Source organism: Lepus europaeus, chromosome 7 (assembly GCF_033115175.1).
Source record: "Lepus europaeus isolate LE1 chromosome 7, mLepTim1.pri, whole genome shotgun sequence".
Taxonomy (NCBI): Eukaryota; Metazoa; Chordata; class Mammalia; order Lagomorpha; family Leporidae; genus Lepus; species Lepus europaeus.
Genome location: NC_084833.1, coordinates 105,250,347 through 105,276,801, shown reverse-complemented (window position 1 = coordinate 105,276,801; position 26,455 = coordinate 105,250,347). Strand labels below are relative to the sequence as shown.

At 50.5% G+C, this 26,455-nt stretch overlaps 2 protein-coding genes across 7 annotated transcripts in view; both read left to right on the top strand.

Moving 5' to 3' along the window:
• The window catches only part of SIK3 (SIK family kinase 3), a 242,380-nt gene extending 223,657 nt beyond the window's left edge, over window positions 1–18,723 (top strand). For 2 of the 6 annotated variants that reach the window (XM_062197074.1, XM_062197072.1), the window contains 6 exons: window positions 408–747; window positions 1,545–2,263; window positions 12,572–12,735; window positions 13,584–13,716; window positions 15,552–15,711; window positions 16,422–18,721. In XM_062197074.1, coding sequence (XP_062053058.1) covers window positions 408–747; window positions 1,545–2,263; window positions 12,572–12,735; window positions 13,584–13,716; window positions 15,552–15,700 — 1,505 coding nt within the window. In that variant the 3' untranslated portion in view covers window positions 15,701–15,711; window positions 16,422–18,721. Of the gene's footprint in view, window positions 1–407; window positions 748–1,364; window positions 2,264–12,571; window positions 12,736–13,583; window positions 13,717–15,551; window positions 15,712–16,421 lie in introns of all 6 variants that reach the window. The other 4 variants (XM_062197071.1, XM_062197069.1, XM_062197073.1 and 1 more) reach the window with 3 other exon arrangements.
• A 4,404-nt stretch (window positions 18,724–23,127) lies between these two features.
• APOA1 (apolipoprotein A1) lies at window positions 23,128–25,017 on the top strand. Its single transcript, XM_062197075.1, has 4 exons — window positions 23,128–23,378; window positions 23,495–23,556; window positions 23,706–23,859; window positions 24,344–25,017. Exons 2-4 carry the CDS (start codon window positions 23,514–23,516, stop codon window positions 24,945–24,947), a joined length of 801 nt encoding a protein of 266 aa, XP_062053059.1. The 5' UTR covers window positions 23,128–23,378; window positions 23,495–23,513; the 3' UTR covers window positions 24,948–25,017.
• Window positions 25,018–26,455: the final 1,438 nt, after the last annotated feature.

Here is a 26,455-nt window from a genome sequence, read left to right as displayed (position 1 = left end):
AGTGCCCATATGAGATGCTGGTACTGCAGGTGGAGGCTTTACCCACAATGCCACAGCACTGGCCCCTGGAGTCTACATTTTAAAGAGGCCTTTGTATGTGCATTGAAGTTTGAGAAGTACTGCCTAGTGAGCTACTCAAAGCATAATCCATGGACCAGAGGACCAGGGTTTAGGGAAACTTATTGGAAATGTAAATTCTTAGAGGCCCACCTTGACCTATGGAATCAGTGTTCTGTGGGTAGGTCCCAGGAATCTGGTCTTTAACAAATTCTCCTAGCTTGTCTGATGCACACTGAGTCTGGACTCTACTGAGGATTATGTGTGGTTGAGCGTTCTCATTGGCTCCCATTACTTCCAGCTGGCAGGAAGCCTGGGCTCTTGGTCACTCTCAGTTCCTCTCTCTCCAGGTGCTGCCTCTCCCTCCCAGTTTCAAGGCTTACCCTCCCGCAGTGCAATCTTCCAGCAGCAGTCTGAGAGCTGCTCCCCTCCCCCCAGCGTGGCACTAACCTGCTTGGGCATGCAGCAGCCTACCCAGTCACAACAGGTGACCATCCAAGTACAAGAGCCCGTCGACATGCTCAGCAACATGCCAGCCCCAGCTGCAGGCTCTGCTGGGCGAGGCATCTCCATGAGCCCCAGTGCCAGTCAGATTCAGATGCAGCACCGCACCAACCTGATGGCCACCCTCAGCTACGGGCACCGACCCTTGTCCAAGCAGCTGAGTGCTGACAGTGCAGAGGCCCACAGGTAAGACTGCCTCACATCCCTCAGCCATCTTCCCAGGGAATCCGGGTGGGAGGAAGCCCCTTCACCGAGAAAAGGGAGGATGGAGAATGGTTCTACTAGGCTCTGCTCTAGTTACGCCCTTTCTAAAACCAGGGAGATGGGTTTGAGATGAAATTGAAACCTATATATGGACTCGGGATTAAAATGCTAATGAGAGAGGGGGAAAGGACACAGCTACTTTAGCTATTTGTTTACAGTGAAGAAGCCTATCAGAGGGATATATTAAAATGCCAGTTCCCTTAGTTTATTCTTCTATGAGTCTTTCTCTCTCTGTCACTCTTCTATGAGATTGTTGCCTCTAAATAGTTCAAAGGATGTTTTAAGATTTGCCAAAGTGCTGCCTTCAAGGTGGAGCTAGATCTGCTCTGCTCACAGTGCTCCAGGACCCTTGGAACTTACAGGATAGATGACTAAGGGGCTGAAATTGGGATGACCCATCCCCCTCCTCCCCATCACACCTCAGTTCTCTGGACCAGCGGGTGCACTCCCTATTGAGGAAGAGTAGTAGCTATTCCCCAGGGGAATCTAGCACTCTTGTGATGTGGATGCCTGGTACTCACTCCCTTTTGTGTCTGCAGCTTGAACGTGAATCGGTTCTCCCCTGCTAACTACGACCAGGCGCATTTACACCCCCATCTGTTTTCGGACCAGTCCCGGGGTTCCCCCAGCAGCTACAGCCCTACAACAGGAGTGGGGTTCCCTCCAACCCAAGCCCTGAAAGTCCCTCCACTTGACCAATTCCCCACCTTCCCTCCCAGTGCACATCAGCAGCCGCCACACTATACCACATCGGCACTACAGCAGGCCCTGCTGTCCCCCACGCCGCCAGACTATACAAGACACCAGCAGGTACCCCACATCCTTCAGGGACTGCTCTCTCCCCGGCATTCACTCACCGGCCACTCGGACATTCGGCTACCCCCAGCAGAGTTTGCACAGCTCATTAAAAGGCAGCAACAACAACGACAGCAGCAGCAGCAGCAGCAGCAGCAACAGCAGCAAGAGTACCAAGAATTGTTCAGGGCCATGAACCAAGGGGATGCTGGGAGTCTGGTTCCCAGTCTCGGGGGACAGAGTATGACAGAGCGCCAGGCTTTATCTTATCAAAATACTGACTCTTATCACCAACACCACACCAGCCCCCAGCATCTTCTGCAAATCAGGGTGCAAGAATGTATCTCACAGGTTTCCTCACCCACCCCGACCCATGGCTATGCTCATCAGCCGGCACTGCTGCATTCAGAGAGCATGGAGGAGGACTGCTCATGTGAGGGGGCCAAGGATGGCTTTCCAGATAGTAAGAGTCCACGCACATTGACCAAAGGTTGCCATGACAGCCCCCTGCTCTTGAGTACCGGTGGACCTGGGGACCCCGAATCTTTACTCGGAACTGTGAGTCATGCCCAGGAGTTGGGGATTCATCCCTATGGACATCAGCCGCCTGCTGCGTTCAGTAGAAATAAGGTGCCCAGCCGAGGTAAGAGTCCCCTCAGAATCCAAGTCCTGGGCCACAGTGCCTATTTCCAGTGACTCAGTAATGTCATCTTGTTCCAGCAAGTACTCTGTGTTCCTAAGGAAAAAGCCACTCAGAAGCCCTTCGGGACCTTGTTGGGGAGAAGCCTATAGGAAGTGGGTACTGGTGGGTATGGGGTCTGTTTTCAGACTAAGGTGGTAATGACAAGACAAGTAGCACTTAGTGCTGTCATCAAGACAGCTGCCTTTAACTTCTGCCATAAAGCCAGACAGCACTGAGGAAGTAGGACTTACTGTAAATGTGTGGGACAAAGGGTCAGAGCACCTTAATCCTGGTCTTAGCTCGTTCACCCGTATGAGAACGCTGATCCTCATTCTCCTCGTGTGCGAACGAGGAGCAGGTGAGTAACAACCCTTCGCAGGGCACTTAGGCAGATGAAAGCAGACATTTATGTGTGTGTCATATATTATGTTTGCACAGAAATGACAAAGAGAAGTACTTGATCAGAAATGTATATAAATATCTGAATGTGAATTATTGTACTCTGATCATTTCTTTAATAAGCTATATATAGAATATTACAGCGTCATGAGGGGCCCCATAGCAGCTCGTTTTGTATCACTTTATAATCAATGAATGTGTTCATTTTCATTGTGAAGGATATTAGGATTACTGGCAGTAGTGATATTCAGAAAATATAGTTCCATTAGCATCACAGCCTTCACCCTAGCTAAAAACAGGAATGATATCTATCCCCTCATACATCTTAACAATTTGCCACTCTTCACCATTGCCATCCAAGGGAATAAAAATGGATTTTAACTGTGCAACCTTCTGCTATTCCCTTCCTGGAACTACTTGGATCTCCTGTCCTTTCCTTCAGAGTCAGCATGCAAAATTCAACTCCAAGCGGACTTAGATTCTACAGTCCAGAGCAGGATTGACAACCTTACTCTAAAGCAATTTATGTGCAAAAGACTTGGTGACTTCTGATCATGCTTATCATGCACTGATAGGAAAATGTGGTTGTATAAAATGCCAATTAAATGTTGGGCTTCTGTATACATGTGTGTCATCAACTTAGAGGTCTACCCCCAGGCAGTTGTATTGTGTTTACTTGTGGCCACTATGGTGGAAGTTTCTAAAACCAGGTCATATGTGGAATGACTAACAGACCTGGGGATGTTTAGAGTTGGGAAAGAAAAACTAAAGAGAAACATCATACATATCAGATGGAAGAAAGGTTTAGACTTTTCTGGGTTCATATTACAGGGCAGAACCAAGAGCAGGATAGGGAAGTTGCAGAAGATTTCAACTCTGCTTGGAAGACTTTAAAAAAAAAAAAACTTTATTAAAGAGGGAGAGAGATAGACATGGAGAGATCTTCTATCTGCTGGATCAATCCCCAATGCTTGCAGCAGCCAGGGTTGGGTCGGGCTGAAGCTAGGAGTCTGGAAATCAATCTGAGTCTCTCACATGGGTAGTAGTGTCCCAAGTACTTGAGCCAAGTACTTGGTGCCTCCCAAGATGTGCATTAGCAGGAAGCTGGAGTTTAAAGTGGAGCCGGGAATTGAACCCAGGCACTGTGACATGGGATATGGGGATCCCAAGCGACATCGTAAGCACTGCACCAACACCCACCCCCATGGAAGACTTCTCTAAGAACTTGACAGAACATGCCATGTCACCTCAGCCACGTGGGAACTTCCTCTTGCTGGGTGCATCAGAGCAGAGATGGGATGATGGCGGTATTAGGGACACAGTGGGAAAGGCTCCTGTGGGAATGAGAGGGTCCAGCAACTAGCATACTATGGTTGACATAAAAAGGAGAATAGCTAACATGTCTATTGGGACATTTCCCAGGCATCCGAAGTTGTTAGTATATAAAATTCATTTAATCCTCACAGCAAGCTTAGAAGGTAATAACTCTTACTATTCTTATTTTATTAATTAAACTTACTGAGGTTAAGTAACTTGCCCCTAAGTCAAGATCTGCAAGTGGCAGCTGAACCCAACAGCTGCTGGGTTCAGTCAGTCCAACAGATTCTTTTTTTATTTTTTTAAAGATTTATTTATTTATTTGAAAGTCAGAGTTACACAGAGAGAGAGAGGTCTTCCATCTGCTGGTTCAATCCCCTGTTGGCCACAACGGCTAGAGCTGTGCCGATCCTAAGCCAGGAGCCAGGAGCTTCTTCCCACATGGGTGCAGGGGCCCTAGTACTTGGGCCATCATCTATGGCTTTCCCAGGCCAAAACAGAGAGCTGGATCGAAAATGGAGCAGCCAGGACTCGAACCGTTGCCCATATGGGATGGGCAGGCTGCAGCTTTACCCGCTATGCCACAGTGCCGGCTCCCACTCCAACAGATTCTTATTGAGCAAGTCCTGGGTTTGCAAGGCACCCTGGAAGGAGCAAAGCAAATAGTGGTTCACTTTCTACCCCTTCCCAACCCCAGATTGCCATGCACTTAAATACTTTTTGAAGTGTTTTTCTTCAAAAATTATTTTCTGTAATTTCTTTTTACATTTCCTTCTGTGTGCTGTGTACAGAAAGGACAGAGCTTGTATTCACTGCTCCCTAATTGTCAGAGGAGCCCTCCTTCGACAGACATACCGGTCTAGGTAGTGCCTACAGCAGGCAGAATAGGGTCAGGTGCCAAGTGCTGTGGTCAGTTCTGAAGTGGAGGAATAGAGGAGGTTTGTAGCCAGAAGTGTAGTGTTGGGGTTGGCTCTTGATGGATGAAGAGGATTTTGCCACTTGAATTTACAGGAGAAGCCTGAGGAAAGAACAGTGGATAAGAATGTCTCAGGGAAGTTTGGGGGAACTGCAAAGAGGCCTGATTGGTTTAAAGTGTGTAAGAAGGAATTAGAGGTGGAGGGCAGAGGTTTTCTAAAATACAGAGTACCGTCTAGATTTACAGCAGAGGCACACTGCTCAGTTCTCCTGGAGTTTTAAATCAGTGTGCTGTCTTGTCAGTTATTCCCCGTCATTTCCTTTCTAGTGAGTGTAATGATTTCACTTCAGGTTGATACTTTGTGATTATGCTTTTTTTTTTTTTTTTAAACAAATCTGCCGTAGTTCTTCCTCTAGTTGGTTTGCCACCATTGGCTGTTCCCCTCTCCCTTCTCCCTACGTTCTTGACACATACCACCAGCATCACCATTACCCCCATAAGTATGTTCCTAAAGGCTTTGGTTCAAAACTACCCTGTCCTTCTAGCCTTCTAGTTTATCTGGGGTTTCTTTACACCCTCCCCCTGCCTTTCATATTTAAGATTTATTTATTTATTTGAAAGGCAGAGCCACAGAGAGGCAGAAGCAGGGAAAGAGGTCTTGCATTCGCTGGTTCGCTCCCCAGTTGGCTGCAATGGTTGGAGCTGCACGGATCCCAAGCCAGTAGCCAGGAGCTTCCTCCAGGTCTCCCATGCGGGTGCAGGGGCCCAAGGACTTGGGACATCTTCTGCTGCTTTCCCAGGTCACAGCAGAGAGCTGGATCGGAAATGGAGCAGCCGGGACTCAAACTGGTGCCCGTATGGGATGCAGGCACTGCAGGTGGCAGCTTTACCTGCTGTGCCACAGCACTGGCCCCTGTTGGCCTTACTTTATTATTTATTTATTTTTTGGCAGGCAGAGTTAGACACAGAGAGAGAGTATGTTATAGACAGAGAGGATGGTCTTCCTTCCATTGGTTCACTCCCTTAATGGCCGCCACAGCCGGCGCTGCGCCAATCTGGAGCCAGGAGCCAGGTACTTCCTCCTGGTCTCCCATGCGGGTGCAGGGACCCAAGCACCCGGGCCATCCTCCGCCGCCCTCCTGGGCCACAGCAGAAAGCTGGACTGGAAGAGGAGCAACTGGGACTAGAACCCGGGATGCCAGCGCCGCAAGTGGAGGATTAGCCAAGTGAGCCACGGCGCTGATCTGTCCTTACTTTAAACAGTGTGAGCCAACTAGGTGATCATGGGTTCACCTATGTAATGAAAGGTGTTATGTTAAATGCCTCTCTTAGAGAAGGAGCATTGAGTTAATGTTTGTAGAATACCTATACCATGCTTAGTGCTTTCAACTCAGTTATATATTTATTTTTCACAACTGCTCTGGGACAAATATTACTGCCTTAGACAGTAGAAACAGGTTCCACAGTCTCTTACTGCATTAACCTGACCTCGTTCTGTTCTTCTAATTGAGAAGTCTTTCATTTTTACTTTTCCAAAGAATAATCAGATAATTTGCTGTCATTTTTTCCAAGCAAGAATTATAATACTGGAGCTGGCGTTGTGGCATAACAGGTTAAGCCCCCTGCGATGCTGGCGTCCTAGATGGGTGCATGTGCGAGTTCTGGTTGTTCTACTTCCAATCCAGTTCCCTGCTAATGCACCAAGGAAAGCAGCAGAACAAGGCCTCCAAGTCCTTGGGCCCCTACACCTACGTGGGAGACACGGAAGAAGCTCCTGGCTCCCGGGTTCAGTCTCTCCCAGCCCCAGCCATTCATGGCCATTTGGGGAGTGAACCAGCAGATGGATGATTCTCTCTCTAACTCCCTCTCTCTCCCTCCCTCCCAACCTCCCTCTTTCTCTCTCCTCCTCCCTCCCTCCCTCCCTCTATCTTTCACTCTCCCTTTCTCCCTCTCTCTCTCTGTAACTTTGCCTTTGAAATAAAAATCTTAAAAAAAGAATTATAATGCTGTGCTCCATCACCCTGTGGGCAAGTAGAGGGCACTCACACTTGTTAATGTTTTTGGAGAAAGGGATGCCTGCTATTTCCTTTAATGATCCCTCCATCCCTGTGCACTTACACACTAGTTCCAAAAAATTTCAACTCTTTTTTTTTTTTTAAGATGTATTTTTTTTTTCTACTTGAGAGTCAGAGTTACACAGAGAGAAGAGAGAGATCTTCCATCCAATGATGCACTCCCCAACTGGCTGCAACGGCTGGAACTGTGCCAATCCGAAGCCAGGAGCCAGGAGCCAGGAGCATCCTCTGGGTCTCCCACATGGGTGCAGGGGCCAAAGCACTTGGGCCATCTCCCACTGCTATCCCAGGCCACAGCAGAGAGCTGGATCGGAAGTGGAGCAGCCAGGATTAGAACTGGCGCCCATATGGGATGCTGGCGCTTCAGGCCAGGCGTTAACCCACCGCGCCACAGTGTTGGCCCTAACATTTCAACTCTTACTTCCAGGGTAGAACAAACTCAACAGAACTTACTGTATTGCACAAGATTATATTGTAGATGCTATGGGAAATACAGAGATGAAAAAAAAGAGCCTGCCCTCAAGGAGTTTATACTCTCCTGTGGGAAGGAAGACATAAAGAGCTTTGACATGAAGTGCTCTGTAAAGAAGTATAATTTAATAGAAGTAGAACTGGTGTGGTCTTTCTGAAATTTCTCAAGGGTAGATGAACAAGGATAATCAGTATTAGTCAATGCAAATTAGATACCATCATATCAATGTCCATGGTTACCTATTTCCTTCATGGCTGTTAGCTACCAGCCATTAGGCCAGACACTGCCAGAGCAGTATTGCTCTGATTCAAACAGGTAGAAGTTACAGAGCTACCCATGCCCCATGCTGCCGGTAATCTCTGTCTGCCACTCACAAAGTAGCCATATTTGCTATTCTAATGTAGTGATAATATACACTTGATTTTTTGACTTTGCAAATAAGTAAGTGCAACAGCATAGCCAGTTTACACAGTGAGCTTGCCAGTTTGAACTCATGAAGAAAACCACATCCTCCTCGCTGAGCTCAGTCAGCCTTAGCGTTATTCCGGCCTCAGAGAGAGGTAAAATGCTGACTGACTGGGAAGGATCGCCGCTCCGAGTCTTTAAGAGGAGTATGCAAACATGTCATTTCTCTTAAAATCCAGTACATGAGTAAGGACAGTCAACATTGACAGATTCAACAGAGAGTTGTGCAAGCTGCCCCAAAGTTCCTTGTGCAGGCGGGCGGTGTGTGTTGTGCTCATCTGTGCATTTTTCCCCGTGTGTGATTAGATGATCATCCCACCCTCTGTACTCTCTTAGTTTCACTTTGGTAAATAGTCAAATGTGGGGCTCTTGGAAGTCATCTTTCTCCCATTATTTATATGTCCTTCTGTGAGCCCAGCAGTTCTTCTAGTTGCTAAATTGGTATAAAGGATGCTGAAGATGTCAGTGAAAACTCATGGCCCGTGGTCACCAGATTAGTCTACTTAGACCCCCGAGTGGTCAGTGGATCTCATCTATAAAGTGTCACAGGGACTTTCACTTATACTCAAAGTGAACATTCTTACTAAAAATAATACTTTATACAAGGATACTTCAAAAAGTTTGTGGGAAATGAAATTAAAAGATTTTTGGTACAAAACAATTTGAAATCCATGTATAATTTTTTTTCATAATACACATTCTTCATGAGCTTTTTGAAGACTCCTTCACATGTTTCTGAACAATTAAAGACTCCTTCACTTGTATTATCTTTTTTGAACCCCTAAGGCCCCCTCATTTTTCATGTATGGACCCCGGGGGCAAGGATAGATTAAAGGACTTACCCAAGTCCATTCACTTTGTTGGTGGCGGAGTTGCATTCTGACCTCAGTACTCTGCCTCTTATGCTTTTATTCTTTGCTTTGCCTCCTTACCCCATCTGATGCCTTCTGAGCATGTCTGTCAAGTGAAAGATGCCAGTCCCTCTCAGGTCTCTGACTGTTGACTACACTGAAACTCATGCAGACAGCCCCTGTGTGTTCCCTAGCTCCTAGCCATACACTTCACTTTCATCTGGTTTTTAACTCAGCGTTTTTCTCTCCGAAATCAGAGGCTTCTCTGAAAATAAAGTTCCAGAGACTCACTGGTTTATTAATATATGGGTGAGTCATCCCCATGATCCTACAAGTAGGGTTCTGTGATGAAATCAGTTTCTGTGTTTGTTTTTATCAGTTGCCTCTGTATGCCCCTACCTACTCAGAAGTAACATCTCTGAGGCCGGCGCCGTGGCTTAACAAGCTAATCCTCTGCCTTGCGGCACCGGCACACTGGGTTCTAGTCCCGGTCGGGGCGCCGGATTCTGTCCCGGTTGCCCCTCTTCCAGGCCAGCTCTCTGCTGTGGCCAGGGAGTGCAGTGGAGGATGGCCCAAGTCCTTGGGCCCTGCACCCCATGGGAGACCAGGAAAAGCACCAGGCTCCTGGCTTCGGATCAGCACGATGCGCTGGCCACAGTGGCCATTGGAGGGTGAACCAACGGCAAAAGGAAGACCTTTCTCTCTATCTCTCTCCCTCACTATCCACTCTGCCTGTCAAAAAAAAAAAAAAAAAAAAAGTAACATCTCTGAAACTAGTATAAATAACTTGTTTCTGTTGAGCTTTTATGGTATACCATGTCCTATTGAGCTGTCTGCACACCTGTAGAGAAGGTCCTAGTTTATAGATCAAGAGGCTGAGAGCCAGGGAAGCTGGATAATTTGCCCAAGTTCCCACTCCCACAGGAAGTCTTCCCAACCCCATAGCTGGACTGAGGGGTGAGCCTGAGGCAGAGAGGTGAGGAGGGTTGATCAGGCAGGCTCATCATGTGATTTGTCCAAAGAGGGCTTGCTCTGTCTTGGTGGTACTTTCAGGTCTGTTTGCCTCAGAAGGCTGGGAGGAGAGTGGACAGAGAGGACAAAATCCACATGACTTTCCCAAAGGCACAGCTGCAAAGAGTGTAGGTGTTTGAGTTTGCAGAAAAGCCCCATCCCCAGGAATAAAAAAATTTCAGAAATAGGGAGGGAAAAGGAGACTCAGCTGCATGGCAAACAAATAAATAAAAACAGTGAAGCCTCCAGGAGAGGAAGGAAAGGCTAAACACCAAGAGCCAGGACTGTATACCTTTTGTTAGTTTTGCCATCCTCTCATGTTTGACAATGGTCCTTTAAAAATATTTAAACAGGAGAACATCTGTCTCTGGGGGGCAACAAGGAGAGGCAGCTGATAAAGTTTACATCCAACTCTATAACCAGGCTTAGAGTGTAGGCATTGGAAAATTTTTTGAAAAAGTAAGAAGCAACTCCCCACATGGCTTCTTGGCCTAGCAGAGAGCATCAACACCTCCTCACTCCCACAGAGCCAGGGTTGCACCACTTCCTGCCAGTGGTTTTGGTTGGCCCTGGGGCCAGTGTGTGAGCTGTGTCCACTGAGAGGAATTGGGCTGAGTGGGTAAGACGGATGAGCTAATTTCACTGAGCAAGTCTTGACATAGGTTTTCTTTTATTCTCTTTCTGCTGGCTTTTTGGATTTCAGTAGCAGAATAGTTGGCTTCTGGTTGCTCCCTGAATCTCATTATTCAGAGAATTTTCTAAAGATTTCTTGCTTGCCTTTATCCTTGGTAGTTGGGAAGCTCTCGCCTCCTCTAATTTTTCACCAGAATGTCTTAGATTAATAGCAGTGTACACAAAGGCAATCTTCCCTTCTATTCCTACGTCAGCCCCTAAGCCCGGGCCTAACTTTGATCCTCATATGAGGCCAGCTGAATATAGAGATATGAAATCCTCTGCCCAGTGCTAAAGCAATATATCTTCCTTTCCTAGCTATTGGAACAGCACAGTTAGAATTAGAGCTGTGTTTCTTTTTAATTGGTCTTGCCCCGGAGTAATTCATCTGGAGAGAAGCCCTATCGTTGCTAAGGAGCTTTAATCCAAAAACCAAACAAGCATTCACATGTGTTCAGGTTGTGGCTTTTCATGACTGAAGTCAAAGGGCTACCAGGAGGGTCCTATCGATCTAGATATAACTAACGATTCTCCTCTACCACCTTTAACCAAGAAAACTCACTCCTCTTGAACTTCTCTCTCTCTCCAAACTCTGGTTCATAGAACTGCATGGCTCTGACGGGATCCTAACCTATATTAAGAGAGCATTTATTAAATTCAGTTAAAGAAATTATTAAATATTTACTGGCTATAGGACAATGTTCTGGAATACTGATGGTTCACAGGCATGTATAAGATACAGTCTTTTCCTTCAAAGAGTTTATAATCTAGTATGTATGATTCAGACCAGCAATACCAGGGTTAATGTTAGAGCAGTCAGACTAATAGTGTCTTCTGAAGTTTAAAAGATAGGATGAAATGATCAATTTCTATATGAAATGTAAAGTTGTGTAAAGATAACAACATCTGAGGTGAACCTGGAAGGATAAGTTGATTGGGTTGTCATGAACAGAGGTAGAAGAATCAGGCATTTCCTAGGTTGAAGGAACAGCAAGAGCAAATGCATAGACTTGTGGATGGGTGGGAAGAATTACAAGTGGTCTCATTTGACTAGAACTTAAGATATTAGTTTTTAGTGAAACACTAACTGGAAAATAGTCTGGGGCAGTGTTGTGAAAAGGAAGTATGTTGACTACTCTATAGAAAGATTAATCTTGGTAGGGTAGTTGTAGGGGAACGGTTAGGGGGCAAGTATAATAATCTAGGAAATGGGTAATAAGGCTTCAGTTAGATTGGAAAGAAGGGGGCTAAAGTGACAAATATTCTTTAGATTGTTTAGACTTCAAGCCATCGTGGGACCAGGAGTACAGAACCAATAGTGACTCCAATCGCTTGTTTCTGGAAGATTAGGAAAATTAGGCACTAAAACCACGATGTCTAAAGGTACAGCAGGTTATAGGGAAAGCTGGTGCATTTGTAATTAGACATGGGAAGTGCCACACGCTGGTTAGATATTCAGAAAAAGAAATGGTTAGGAAATAGTTGGAATTATGGATCTGGAACTTAAAAGGCAATGCAGTTAGAGCCATGAATGTAGATGATATTGTCAGAGTTAGTGTCGGAGGACAGAAGGTCAAGGACAGAAAGGAAAAGAGTGTTTGCTTATAAAGGGTAGGGGAGCCACAGGAGCTGGAAGTGCAGTTTAAAAAATAGGAAGGGGAGGACCAGGGCGTTACACAGAGGTGGAAGCCCGGAAAGCAGAGGAGAGGCATCTACAGAAGGGGGCATCCTCGCAGGCTGCAGAGGTGCCGAAAGCTCTGAGAGCCTTCCGTGTGGGAGTCTGGGTTTGGGAACACAGCACAGGTGAGTCCACAGAGGAATAAAGAAAGAAGAAAAGGTTCTGTGCGATCCAGCCAGCCGCTTTACGCAGACTTCTCCTAGGATATGGTCCCTTTACTGAAGGGACTCATATTTCCTAAGCAGTCAGGCTGGCCTCTGAGCCCCAGCTGGCTGCCAATCAGCAGGTTAGCGCACATGCTGGTCTCCACCCTTGCTCGCGGCCCATTGCCAGACATTGCATTTCTTTGATGGGGGCTTACAATGTTGGGAAAGGCTGTACACCGCTGACCCTCATCTGCTGTGTCTCCTCAGAGTCTGTCTTAGGGAACTGCATGGACAGGAGTTCTCCAGGACAAGCAATGGAGCTACCAGACCACAATGGACTTGGGTACCCATCACGGCCCTCCGTCAGTGAACACCACCGGCCCCGGACCCTCCAGAGACACCACACAATCCAGAACAGTGACGACGCTTACGTATGTTGGTCTTTTCCTGCTTTTCAGAGGTGGGATCCTATCAGTCTGCACTTGAAAACACAACATAGTAATGTGGTATCCACTCTCTGCTCTTCTCAGAGTGCCAGCACCACTGAGACCAATAGGAGTCTCCCTACTGAACTCCAGTAGAACCTGTGCATCACTTTTGAGGCAGAGGAGTGAAAAATAGTTATATCTGTTCCCTGCAGTCTTAGTTTTTAAACCTCTCCCCCAAACAGTCCACACTCAGGCCCCAGCAAATGAACCCTTAGGCTCTCAGTTAATTTTCGGCAGCTACATTGAAGTTGGCTTGCTTTGTTTTCCTTGGGCAAACTCCTGGGACATCACAAAAGTGGTAGCAACTAGGGCACATGTGGCTATCTAAACAAATGTATTTAAATAAATTAAAAATTTAGTTCCTCAGTTATGTCAGTCAAAGCTTAGGTGCTCCACAGCCATTTCTAGTAGCTGCTGTATTGTTGAGGGCAGAGGGTGCATTTGCACAATGTTATCCTGTGACAAATGATTAGCAGTGATTGGGATAGAAACCTGGTTTTAGAAGGAAGTGTGCATGTCGAGGGGGTCTAACAGCCAGCTGAGATTTACCATGCCCTCATCCAGACCCCAACTGCTCATGGTAGGGAAGTGGGGAGGGCTGAGTCAGGTTCCCCCAAACTGTCAGTGTTGCAGCGTGTCTCTTTGGATCATGCTTCAGAAGGGAGTCTGGGAGTGCTGTGTTAGGCTGCCTGTTGTCTGGGCTCTTCTAGAAGGAACAGCTGTCTCTAAGAGGCACCTGAGAGTGGCACGCTCTCTGGGTCCTTATGTCTTTCCATAATTGTTTTCTGCAGGTGCAGCTGGATAACTTGCCAGGAATGAGTCTCGTGGCTGGGAAAGCACTTAGTTCTGCCCGGATGTCAGATGCAGTTCTCAGTCAGTCCTCGCTCATGGGCAGCCAGCAGTTTCCAGATGTGGAAAACGAGGGTAAGTGGCCTTGAGCACGGAGCACACCAAAGAAGTTCTAGAGAGGGCTTTCCCTCCATCTTTGCCAGCGACTGCTCCCCTCTTCTGTAGAGAGGGCTCAGGGAGAAGCAGAGTCGCAGCATCCCCACAGCTTTCTGGCTGAGAACAGGGCAAGCCCTGTCCTGTTTCTAATGCTTTGAGAAGATACACTTTTAATTACCGCTTCTAATTAGAGGGCATTGTGTTGTAGGAACGTAGTTCTGCTCTCCTGAGAGCCAAAGCAGGGGGCTAAAAATAATTGTAAACACAGGCCGTAAGATGGAGAGGTCTGCAGGGAGGTCCAGCACCACTCTTCACGGCCCCACGAGCAAGGCTCTTAACCTTTCTGGACCCCAAGTCGCTCATATGTAAGGAAGCAAAAGTACTAGTGCCTGCACCCTAGATTGTGCCATGAAGATCGAGTGTCTTACTGAGGGTAAGGTGCTTAGCACAGCACCTAGAACACAGGGTGCCCAGGAATGGACCCACACAAGCCCTGAAGTTACTGTGTCTTTCATCCTAAAAGAGCTTGGGATATTTTACTTAAAAAAGATTTATTTATTGGCCGGCACCATGGCTTAACAGGCTAATCCTCCGCCTTGCGGCGCCGGCACACCGGGTTCTAGTCCCGGTCGGGGCGCCGGATTCTATCCCAGTTGCCCCTCTTCCAGGCCAGCTCTTTGCTATGGCCCGGGAAGGCAGTGGAGGATGGCCCAGGTGCTTGGGTCCTGCACCCGCATGGGAGACCAGGAGAAGCACCTGGCTCCTGGCTTCGGATCAGCAAGATGCACCGGCTGCGGCGGCCACTGGAGGGTGAAACAACGGCAAAAAGGAAGACCTTTCTCTCTCTCTCTCACTATCCACTCTGCCTGTTTAAAAAAAAAAAAAAAAAGATTTATTTATTTATTTATTTGAAAGGCAAAATTACTGAAAGAGAGGGAGAGACAGAGATAGTGATCTTTCATCCACTGGTTCGCTCCCCCAAATGGCCCCAACAGCCAGGGTTGGAACACGCCAGAACCAGGAATTCCATCTGGGTCTCCCACGTGGGTGCAGGGGCTAAAGCATTTGGGCCATTTTCCACTGCTTTCCCAGGCACATTAGCAGAGAATTGGATTGGAAGTGAAGCAATGGACATGAACCAGCGCCCATATAGGATGCTGACATCGTGGGCTACACCACAACCCTAGCTGCAAGAGATGTTAGTCTGAAGGAGAAGTTTCTCCTCTCTCACTCTATACTGTCATTGATCCTACTTCAGGGTGGGAAGGAAAAGAAAGGGGAACACTGGGGGCAGGTATTAATGGCACAGCAGGTTAAGCCACCATTTGGGATGGCCACATCCCACATCTGAGCACCTGAGTTCAAGTCCCAGCTAGTCTGCTTCCAATCCAGCTTCCTGCTGATATGCCCGGGAGGTAGCAGATGATGGCTTAAGTACTTTGAGTCCCTGCCACCAGCGTGGGAGAGCCAGATGGAGTACCAGGCTCCTAGCTTCAGCCTGGCCCAGTACCAATATTGCAGGCACTGGGGGAATAAACTAGCAAATGGAAGATCTCTATCACTCTGCTTTTCAAATAAATAAATATTAAAAGAAGAAGAGGAAATGGGCCACTTGGAGGAGACTACGGGAAGACTCCTGACTCCCTGCCACAGTCACTAAACCATCTGAAGGCTTGCTATGAGCTGGAATTGTGGGCTGGCCATCAGGCTCAGCGCTCAGACAGGCTGCCTTATTCCACGTCTTCATGTCTTATCCCTCCTCCCAACCCCATCCAGCTCCCTGCCCATCTCATGTGGTTTTTTTGGTCTTACAGAATGTGGGGTGAGTCTGGGGGCTCACGAACAGAGCGACGGCAGCCAGCACGTCAACTCCTCTTGCTATCCATCCACGTGTATTACAGACATCCTGCTCAGCTACAAGCACCCCGAGCTCTCCTTCAGCATGGAGCAGGCAGGCGTGTAGCAAGGAACAGAGTGAGTGTCACCTTGACCAGGGCCAGACCAGCCCAGTAGCCTCAGACCCTCTCCTGGTCCCATCAGGAGATCGAGTCCATGTGTGGTGGCAGTGAAACTGACACCATCACTCATCTCATGGCCTTCGCATCTTCCTGCATTTTCACTAAGCACTGTGCTAGTATGGGGCCGACTCAGTCCCTTGGTTCCATTGCGAGGATAAGATATGTGACCTACCATTTTGTGTTATAGGTGCTGTCGCCCTCACTGAGTAAGTAAGCCTCAGCTCCAAAGGGCAGAGGGGACTGACCTCTGGCCAGTGTAATAAGGAAAGTGGTAGTCCTTTAAACCCAGTCCTGAAGGGTGAAACCTAGCAGGCAAACATGTCCAGCCGTATATTTTAAAAGCTGTACAGAAGCAAATGGTAGGATATTCCAGACAGAGGAAATGCGTGGCGAGAGGCTAGTGGCAGGAAATGGGTATATGGTTTGGCTGGAGTAATACAAACAGTGCACAACAGGAACCGGTTCCTTCTGTCTCTGCAAAATCTTTCACTGAAAGATTGAATCAAAGTGAAGCCCTCTGGCAGATCCGTATTGGAGCTTCAGTAACGCAAGTCTTTTAAATTACTCAACGTGAACGTGAACCAGTTATCTTTAGGAAAAAAGTTGTTCAATTGAATATCTGAGTCTCTCTTTGCATACTGATTCTCTCTGTCTGCTCTGTTGCAGGTTTTGTATACAGCTTGGGAATGAAAAGGTTGATTTTTAAACCACCAGTATCTAGCAGCGTTGCGCCAAACGGCCATTGTGTTTCTCTTCACGCAGAGTATCGTGGCTCGCTTCCTCACATTTGGTTCATCAGTGTGCTGTTTGTTCTTTTGGGTTCTGAGGGGGTATTGCCATGTTTGCCTGTATGACCAAGACACCAAGGAAATAAACAGGAAATCCATGCTCCCCATCTCTGTGAAAGCGTATTTAGTGTATTTGAGTTGGTGGGGTTCTTTGTTTAGTTTTTGGCTTTGTTTGTGCTTTTTTTGTTTTGTTTTGTTTTGTTTTGGGGCATGTTTTCTCTTAGAGGTGATTTTCTTTCTTTTCTTTCATTTTGTTTTTTCTCTTTGCTTTTGTGAGACAGGAGAGGCAAGCAGTTAAGAGTTCAGAGGCCAGGGGCTCAGAGCCACGACCCTCACCAGCCTGCCCACCGTTCCTCTGGCTCCTCTCCCACATGAGCAAATGCTCCGGGATAACAGCCTCTCAGATCTTGGTGGCTGGGGAAGGGAGCGGGGAAGGGCTTGTGGCTTCTGGCATTTGGAGAGCAAAAAGAAAGCAAAGAAAGAAGTCCCAAGCCTAGAACCCAGACAGACCTTTTTTTGCAGGAATCCATGGGAAAAATGTCTGGCTCAGCCAAGATCACATCAAAACTTTAGCACAGAGGCTGAGGGTAACCTAGAATCAGTGAGTCCCCAGCTAGGCTGTCTTAGAGCCTCTTCTTTGGCGTGTAGCACGGCTTCCCTCTTGTCGCCTGGAAAGTTGGTTGCCTTTCCTGTCCTGGTCCCACCCATGGACTGAATACCCGAATGTGGCGCACTATGCTTCCTGTGTCATCTTTCATTCTCATTTTTATATTGTGCTATAAAAAGATGTGTGCGTGTGTGTGTGCGTGTGCACACACGTGCACACACACATACACACAGCCTTCCCCTTCCAGTTGCTTTGTCACCGGCAAGAATAGGAGGTTGTCTTGGGTCCTGCCTCTCTCCTAACCTTCTCCTCCTCCCTGAACATCTCCAACCCCTGTATTTTAATTCTTGATCATGTAGGAATTGTTTTTGATAAATGTTGATATTATTGTTAGTAAATAAAGACAAAGAATTTTTGTTTAAAAGAGAAATGTTTAACCAGATTCTGTTCTATTTGAATTGTGACTTGCACCTTTTGTTCAGAGTATTTTCTTTAGGCATTGTAGTTGCAAACAGCTCTTTCTTGTGCCCGTGGCAGACACAGCAGTCCCCTCTCCCCAGCTGAAGCGGTGCAAATGCACTAGTTTATCGCTTCCGTGGTTATCTTGATTTCACTGTTAGAAACCAAAGTCTTCTCCGCTGGCTGGGGGCTGAGAGAGGATCTGACTTATCGCTTCTGATTTTCGAAACCCAAGAGAGACATTAAATATGGTGACTCTCGATTCTTTTTCTGGGAACAGAGTACAAGGTCCCCATTCCCTCCTAGTCTTTCGTCCTGAATTTGCACAGAGGAAAGCGGTGCCCCGCATGGCCCTCCTGGTGCTGCCGGCAGGATCCCCATGCAGCTTGTCCTTCCCGGATACCGGCAGCTTGGCTTCTGGACCCAGTAGCCCTCAAGTGGATTTCCGCAGCGCAAGAGCTTTCTTGGGACCTGTCCCATGTTGCCCTGGTCCTGTCTCCCCTCCACTTGGGGGTGGGGGGAGGGTGGGATCACCACCTACTCGCCAGAAGGGGGCTTACCAAGAAAGCCCGAAAAGCAAAAGCTGTTGTTGGACTTCTCGGGCTTGTTCCGAACCTGACGCCCCCTCCCCCGACTCGGCCTGCCGCTACCACATGCTCAGCCTGCTCTGTTGACAAGGTACTGGGTGTGTGAAAGAGCAGACTACCACCCTCCAGCACCTACGCAGATGACAGCCAGTGAGCCTATTAACCGTGCCATCTTGCGAACTACACTTTAAAAAAAATCATTGCTTTGTATTGTAGTAACCAATGCGCAGTATATGTTGAATGTATATGAATATACTTTCCTATTTCTGTTCTTTGAAAATGTCAGAAATATTTTTTCTTTCTCATTATGTTGAACTAAAAAAAGAATTAAAAAAAAATCTACAGATTCCAGTTGCTAAGACCTTTTGTCCTTTTGTGAGTGGGGAACACTTCCAACTTAGAACTGAGTCAGGGCTGGCGCCGTGGCTCAGTAGGCTAATCCTCTGCCTGCGGCACCAGCACACCGGGTTCTAGTCCCGGTCGGGGCGCTGGATTCTGTCCCAGTTGTTCCTCTTCCAGGCCAGCTCTCTGCTGTGGCCTGGAGTATAGTGGAGAATGGCCCAAGTACTTGGGCCCTGCACCCCACAGGAGACCAGGAGAAGCACCTGGCTCCTGCCTTCAGATCAGCGCGGTGTGCCAGCTGCAATGCGCCAGCCACAGCGGCCATTGGAGGGTGAACCAACGGCAAAAGGAAGACCTTTCTCTCTGTCTCTCTCTCTCTCTGTCCACTCTGCCTGTCAAAAACAAACAAACAAACAAACTGAGTCGGGTGACTATGTTCTGATTACATGCTGATGCTGACGTGTTATTGGCCTTGAGATTCAGACTGTAGCTGAGAGAAGTATCCAGGCAGGTGGAAGCTGGAACACTGGAGACTGGGGCGTCCCCGGGCTGCGGGTGAGGCTCTGAGCATTCATTCACACACCTCGCCTTAGGAAACTAGCATTCTGTAGAAACCTGGACTCAGCTCACACTGTGTCCCTAGACTCCCAGCTTAGACTCTACCCCCTTAGAAGGGAGCGTCGGAGTTTGCTAAGTTGGAGAGGAAACATTCTTTGTCAGGCTACTCTGGAACAAGTAGGGGGAAGGCAATCCTCAAAGAGTTGGCACAGGTGGAGCCTAGATGAGGTGACCCCATTCAGCCTGGTGATGTGATGGACAAATAAGTGACAGGGTAGAAAGAGGACTCTTCCTGTAGTTCTTCTCTTTGCCATGGGCTCCAAAGGGGACAGCTGAATTTCTAACAACATCCCAAGCGTGGCTTAGAGGTAGCCATTGGAAGGTTCTGTAAGAACACATCCTGACACTGGAAATACTGAGTTTGTAGAGGGGGAGGAAAGTTAACAAAAGCCTTTGAGTCCGGGGGGACCAGAAAGCCACCACAGGACCATTTAGAACAAAAGACCCTTCTAGAAATCCTGTGCATACACTCCCCCACGCAGGACCAGGTGAGTCTGGACCCAGTGAGATGCCCAGGTGCCTTCCAGTAACTTGGAGCTCCTGTTGCAGTGGGTGCCACCACCTCCTGAGGTCAACCCGGGCAGGGGTGGAGGGCTTTGGGCTGGAGGGAGGGTGAGCTTCCAGAGACACTACCTCCTGGATGTAGAACTGCCAGTCTCTGAGCTTAAGAAACTGGAAGCCACGCTGGCAAATCCTTCTGCAAGTTTTCTGACTTTGTGCCAGGCCCCACCCCACTCTGCTGCCAAGATAAGACTTCAGGGAGCTGTTGTGCCTCCCTCGTGATGGTCAAAGATGAGCTGGGTCTTGGCCTTTGTCTCTTAAGAGAAGGGCAGGAGAGAATCTTGGCATAGTTGGTTACAGTGCTCTGCCTCGGGGTTCTATCAGAAGAGCTACAACAAAATTGTCAACCAGGAAATACAGAGTGGGGGATGTCTTCACTCCCCTGCTCAGTCGAACCTCCCACCTCAACTCCCATCCTGGTCCTCCCCAGGTGTTCTCAGGTGGGATGTCCTGAGCGGGGGCCGCTACAAGGCTGATGCTCTGGTTTCCTGAGCCGCCTTCCAAGGCCCGCAGCTTCCCCAGTCTGGTGACCTTCCCTTCGCTGTGCCAGTGTCGCTCATTGAGCAGATGTTTGGTGTCTGTTATGTGCCAAGCCTACCAAGGCACGGAGTCCTCCTGAGGCAGGCAGACCAGGGTGTTGGGACATAAATTGTGAAACAAGTCACTAATCACAGAGCAAAATCCACTCCCGAGTGGCTACCTGCATCCCACAGGGGGACCCAGTTGAGAAACAGCTGCTTTGGAGACTCCCAGGATGGGGGAAGAGGGTGATGGGAATAGGGCTTGAGGTCCCGGTCTGCGGGCACTGAGGTCCGCACCCAAAGCCCGATTCTCTGCAGAGCCCAGTTGTTAGTGTCTCTGTAGGCTTCTCTCCAGAAAGCCTCACTTCCTTCCCAGAATATTAGTGGTGTCTGGCGGAGCGTAACCCAGATGTCTTGCACGAAACGAAGTAGACACTAGGGATAGGTATGCTCCGAAAGGAAACAGCGTGCGTGCCGCGGTGCTGTCCCGCAGTGGCCCCGGCCCTGAGGCCTTGGAATCCTTAACAGGAAACCAAGAAGTACCCAACAGAGTACAAGGACGACGAAGCCAACAGGCCAGAAACCAGGCCGCCTACTTCCCAGCCCTGCCAGCACTCAGTACGAACAGTGGAGGGACACAGGGAAGATCTTAGCAAAGTAAGAAGGGTAAAACCTAGCCTCCAGCCCTACAGGAACATGCTAAATTGACTGTGGAAGCGCTCTGACCGCTAAAGAACTGTACAAATGTTCGACGCTAGTTTTAGCCATAATCTTTTCAGTAACTAAAGAGAAGGGTAAAAATCCTAGAGTCCAACCAGTGAGCGGCTGAGATCCCCATACACTGGCTGAGATGAGTTCTGACCAGCAAAAGAACTTCTGGCCCAAGATACCTACGAGCTGCCCCGTACGGATGGCATCAGCGTCCATCCCTGTCTAAACCACGGACAGCTGGGATGGCCACAGGGCAGCCCAGGTGGACCATTCACCAAGGCCAACTCCCTCTCTGCATGGCCCCACGGGTATCTGAGGCCAGTGTCGTCCTGGAAAAGATGTCCCACATCTCATCATCTGCAGGTCAAGGCCAAGTGGAGAAGCAGGGATTCCTTGTTTGCTTCCACTTCTGCTGCCGAGAACTGAGGTCCTGGGCTGTGGGGATTAATGGGCTAGTGCAGCGCGGACCGGGGCTAGGGGGTGCCGGATAGTTACGGGACCGTTCTAACAGTTTTACAGACATGTCAAGATGGTGTGCTTATGGCAACACAAATCCATCACCTTACAGTGGAGGAGGGCTCAAAAGTCCAACATGGGTCACACTGGACGAACCCTGTGTCAGCAGAGCTGTGCTCTCTGGAGGCTCCAGGGGAGAACGTGTTCTTTCACCTTTGGCAGCTTCTGGGGAGAAGGAAGCTGCCCTCATCCCTCGACTCGTGGCCTCCCCCGAGCAAACTCCTTCCCCTCCCATCCCCAGGCTGCCTTCCCTGATTCTGACCCTCCTGCTGCCCGCGGTGTATTTAAGAACCGCTGTGATTACATCCAGCCCACCTGCATAACCCAGGACACCCACCCCCTCGCAGGGGCCTTCGTGACTTCTGCAAATCCCTTGTGCCATGTCTGAGATCGGGAGCAGAGGAGGGGACACGCGGGTCTTCAGGGAAGGGGCTCCCACACAGTACCCCTGGCTAGAACTCCAGGAGGTGGCTGCTCTGTCATCATCTTCGTGTCCCAGAGACGTGAGGCGGTGGGAAGCTAAGTGACTTGCCCAGAGCTACACACAGCTAGGAAGTGCTAGGGCTCGGTCGAACCCTAAGGTTTTTGAGATCGAAAGCCTTCTTGTGGCATGAGACTGGCTAGAATGGGAGAGGCCTGGAGCCAGCCACTCCCAGGTCTGGCAGAGCAGAGAGCCTGGCTGGTTTCTAGAGAGTTAGGGAGTTTCCTGGAGGGCAGACTTCTGCCCTGGGTCCTAAATCCAGAGATCTGGGTTCCGGGTCCAGCCCTGACTGCATCTCTGAGTGATGACACACGTTGAGCAAATCCCTTCCACTCTTCAGTTCCTCGTTGGGAAGACGGTGGTGTGGGGAGAGGCTGGCTGGTCTCTGGGTTCTTCTCAGCGTGGAAGCTCAAAGTCTCTGTAACTCGGGTGCTGTCCGTGACCCGGTGTGCGAGGGCCTGGGCCTTCCACGAGAAACCTTACAAGGCGGCACTGCAGGTGCCAATGCACGCACAGCGTTTCCCACTGGCAGGTTGCCTCGGGGGCCTCCAATGTCTCTGACTGTGGCGCTCCCTTTGGCAGATAGGAAACTGAGGCCCGGGGTTATGACTTAGCTGGCTCCCGGTCCTCCTCCCCTGAGATGGACAAAAGGGAGATGAGAAACTGCCCCCCTGCCACCTCCTAGTCCAGGGACCCTCCCCTGTGTGCGAGCACAGGGAAACACCAGCAACACAAAGGCACGCATCTTCAGTGTAAGTGCCTGCAATTCTGCGACTCCTCTTTGGATGTTAGAAAGTCTCTTCTGTTCTAAACTGATGGTCACTTTCGGTGGTGAGAGTTCTAGTTTTTGGGGGGAAGAGAGACAACTATCTCCGACAAAATTGAAAGTTGGCAGCTCCCCGTTAGAAGTCTCTGCTCTCAGTCTGGGAGCCACTCCTCTACAGTGCCCCCTGGCGCCACCTTTCCCGTTGGTTAGCACTTTGGGAGGTCTCTGCAGGGCCTGGACGGCAGCAGTGGGGACCAGAGGAGGAACAGTGGTGGCGGGAGGTGGGGACAGGGCAGTGGGGGAAGGGGACCCCTCCCCTGCGGCATAGGCACAATGGACAATGGCAGGCACTCACACTCCCCTGAGGGGTGCCGATGCCCCCCACCCTGGGGACTGGGAGCCTGCAACCACTCCCCTCCCGCCATCTGAACCCTTGACCCCTGCCCTGCAGCCCCCACAGCTTCCTGTTTGCCCACTCTATTTGCCCGGCCCTAGGGACAGAGCTGATCCTTGAACTCTAAGTTCCACATGGCCAGGACCAGGGAGCAGTGACTAGGCCCAGCTGGGCTTATCAGCCTCACAGCCCAGCCCCTGCCTGGAGACATAAATAGGCCAGGGGCCAGCTGGCCGCAGGAGACTGCTGGAGAGCTCCAGGAGGTGGGGCAGGTAAGTGCTGCTGCCTGCTCCCTCCAGGCAGCTGAGGCTCAGTCCCTGGCAGCCCCCAGGCCTTCGCCCTGGCTGGAGGGCTCCCCCTTCTCAGCCAGGCCCCTCTTCTCCTCCAGGTCACTGGGCTCCTGCAGGATGAAGGCTGTGGTGCTGACCTTGGCTGTGCTCTTCCTGACAGGTAGGTGCCCCCACCCCAGTGTAGGGAGCCCCGAAACCCCAGGGCCCACCCAGGGAGTAGAATTTCTCCCTAGGACCCCCTCCCACATCCCAACCCCTGGCACTCTGGTTCAGAGCTGGCCTAATCCAGACCTGCCTTCTCACGCCCAGGGAGCCAGGCTCGGCATTTCTGGCAGCGAGATGAACCCCGGTCCTCATGGGATCGAATAAAGGATTTTGCCACCGTGTATGTGGACACAATCAAAGACAGCGGCAGAGAGTATGTGGCCCAGTTTGAAGCCTCCGCCTTCGGAAAACAACTCAAGTAAGCAGGCAGCCCGGCACTCGGGGCAGCGGCTGGGGGCAGAGGCCTGCAGGACCAGTCGAGTCCTCACTGCAGGGCCCCACAGAAGGCCCGGCTGGAGAAATGGGAAGGGACTCCCCCCATCTTAGAATGGGGCAGACCAGCGCTGCCTGCCCAGAGGCAGCCGGCAAGGGGTCCGTGTCCCCTGCTGTGTCCACGGATGGCTGTGTTCAGGGAGGATAATGGGTGGGGTGTGGAGAGGCTTTCGGGACTACCTGGGCACCAGTCCCAGCCGTGCCTCCAGCCGTCTGTACAATGGGACAGGGTGTGGGAGGGAGGTACTGGGTGAGGAAGTGTGTGGAGGGGCCGAGGCGCAAGGCTCCCCTACACATCCGGGGACAGGTGCGGCTCGCGGGCTCACCCAGGTAGGCGGGGCGCGAGGCCCGCGGGGGCAGTCCCGGGGGCCTGGAAGGGCCCCCCCTCAGCGCCTTGTGTCTGCCTCCAGCTTGAAGCTCTTGGACAACTGGGACAGCCTGAGCAGCACCGTCAGCAAGCTGCGGGAACAGCTCGGCCCCGTGACCCAGGAGTTCTGGGATAACCTGGAAAAGGAGACACAGGGGCTGAGGGAGGAGATGAACAAGGATCTGCAGGAGGTGAAGCAGAAAGTGCAACCCTACCTGGACGACTTCCAGAAGAAGTGGCAGGAGGAGGTGGAGCGCTACCGCCAGAAAGTGGAGCCGCTGGGCACGGAGCTGCGCGAGAGCGCGCGCCAGAAGCTGAGCGAGCTGCAGGAGAAGCTGAGCCCGCTGGCCGAGGAGCTGCGCGACCGCGCGCGCACCCACGTGGATACGCTGCGCACGCAGCTGGCGCCCTACAGCGACGAGCTGCAGCAGCGCCTGGCCGCGCGCCTCGAGTCCATCAAGGAGGGCGGCGGCGCCAGCCTGGCCGAGTACCAGGCCAAGGCCAGGGAGCACCTGAGCGCGTTCAGCGAGAAGGCCAAGCCCGCGCTCGAGGACCTCCGCCAGGGCCTGCTGCCCGTGCTGGAGAGCTTCAAGGCCAGCTTGCAGAGCGTCCTGGACGAGGCCACCAAGAAGCTGAACACCCAGTGAGGTGCCTACCGCCGCCCCCGCTACCCCTTCCAGCATTCGGCTTCTTAGAATAAAGTCTTTTACAACTTGGGAGCAGCTTCTCTCTCTGGGGGGAATGAAAGCGGGGTGGTGCTGGAGGGGCAGCCCGGGTGGAAGGCTTTGGTCCCAGAGCAGGGCAGCTACAGGACCTGCCCTTAGCTGCTTGGGAGTGAGGGAGGGCCAGGCAGAGCGACAGTCCAAGGCCAAGTGCCCCGCAGGAGGCTCTAACAACAGGTGCTTCAGCCCTCCCTGAAGAGGCTCCGGGAACAGTGTGGGTTTTGCTGGGAGAAGTGGATTCCCTGTCCCCAGAGATGCTGAATGTAAGCTGGGCATCTGGAGACATCCACCTGGGCAGGGGACAGGCACCTTTGCCAGCCCTCTGTCTCTAAGCCAGCTGGGGCGGGCCCTTAAGAAGCCACTGGACTTGAAGGATTTGGGCAGGAGCAAACAAGCTGCTTGTATTTACAAAAATGCTCGAGGGGCCAGCATTGTGGTGCCGTGGATTACGCCACTGCCTACGACTCAGGCACCAAATGTGGTCTCCAGATGGAGGCCCAGCTGCTCCACTTCTGATCCAGCTTCCTGCTAACGTGCCTGGGAAAATAGTGGGACTTGGACCCTTACACCCAAGTAGGAGACCTGGAAGAAGCTCCAGGTTCTTGGCTTCAGCCTGGCCCAGCTCCCATCATTGCAGCTATTTGGAGAGTAAACAAGCTAATGGAACATCTCTCTCTCTCTCTCTCTCTCTCTCTCTCTGTGTGTGTGTGTGTGTGTCCTCTCTAAAACTCTGCCTTTCAAATAAATAAATAAATCTTTAAAGAAAAAATGCTTAAGCAAACCCTTCCCTTTTCTGTTTCTCAAGGTCAGTACCCCTCCTCCCACCCTTCCTAGAAACAGGCACAGGTGTAGAAGCCCGCACCCTACCCACGCCGCTGCCAGGGCTCTGGCGGCACTCGGCAGTCGGAAGAACCTCCGCCGCCTCTTGCATGTGATCAGCACAGCTGATTTCTAAGATGTTTCATGGCCATCGTCTCATTGCACCCTCCCCTAAATCCTGGGTAAATGGCCATCGTGGCCACGTCACAGGTGGTGAAGCCGCAGCCGGCAGATGTGAGGGTGCTCGCCAAGCCAAAGGCAGGATGGGCTTTGCTGCCCTTTGTAGACTCATCCGCCCCTGGGCATCCATGATTATATTTAAAAAAGTGGATGGCCAGGCGCTCAAGTTCATACAGCTGTGCACACAGGGAGGCCTGCTCTTCCGCTCTGCTCCTGCCTGGCCCACGTGCACGCGTGTGCCGTCCCAGTGCTGGGCAGTGCCTCTCCCTGCAGGCCGCTGGGCAATCTGCTCCTTCCCCACCTCCAGTGCACCTCAACAGCCGCCTGAATGAAGGAGCGGGCTCTTTAGCTCCCAACCTTGCAGAATAACAGGTGTCACGCTATTCGTGGGAACGTTTCCCAGGTGTCCTGCTGAGATCCCTGGCTCTAGCAGG

Excerpts from the sequence above, each read along its gene's own strand:
- APOA1 (XM_062197075.1), top strand. The coding sequence starts at position 23,514 with ATGAAGGCTGTGGTGCTGACCTTGGCTGTGCTCTTCCTGACAG. Across the intron at positions 23,557-23,705 it reads GGCTGTGCTCTTCCTGACAG|GGAGCCAGGCTCGGCATTTC; the intron begins GTAGGTGCCCCC and ends TCTCACGCCCAG. Across the intron at positions 23,860-24,343 it reads GCCTTCGGAAAACAACTCAA|CTTGAAGCTCTTGGACAACT; the intron begins GTAAGCAGGCAG and ends GTCTGCCTCCAG.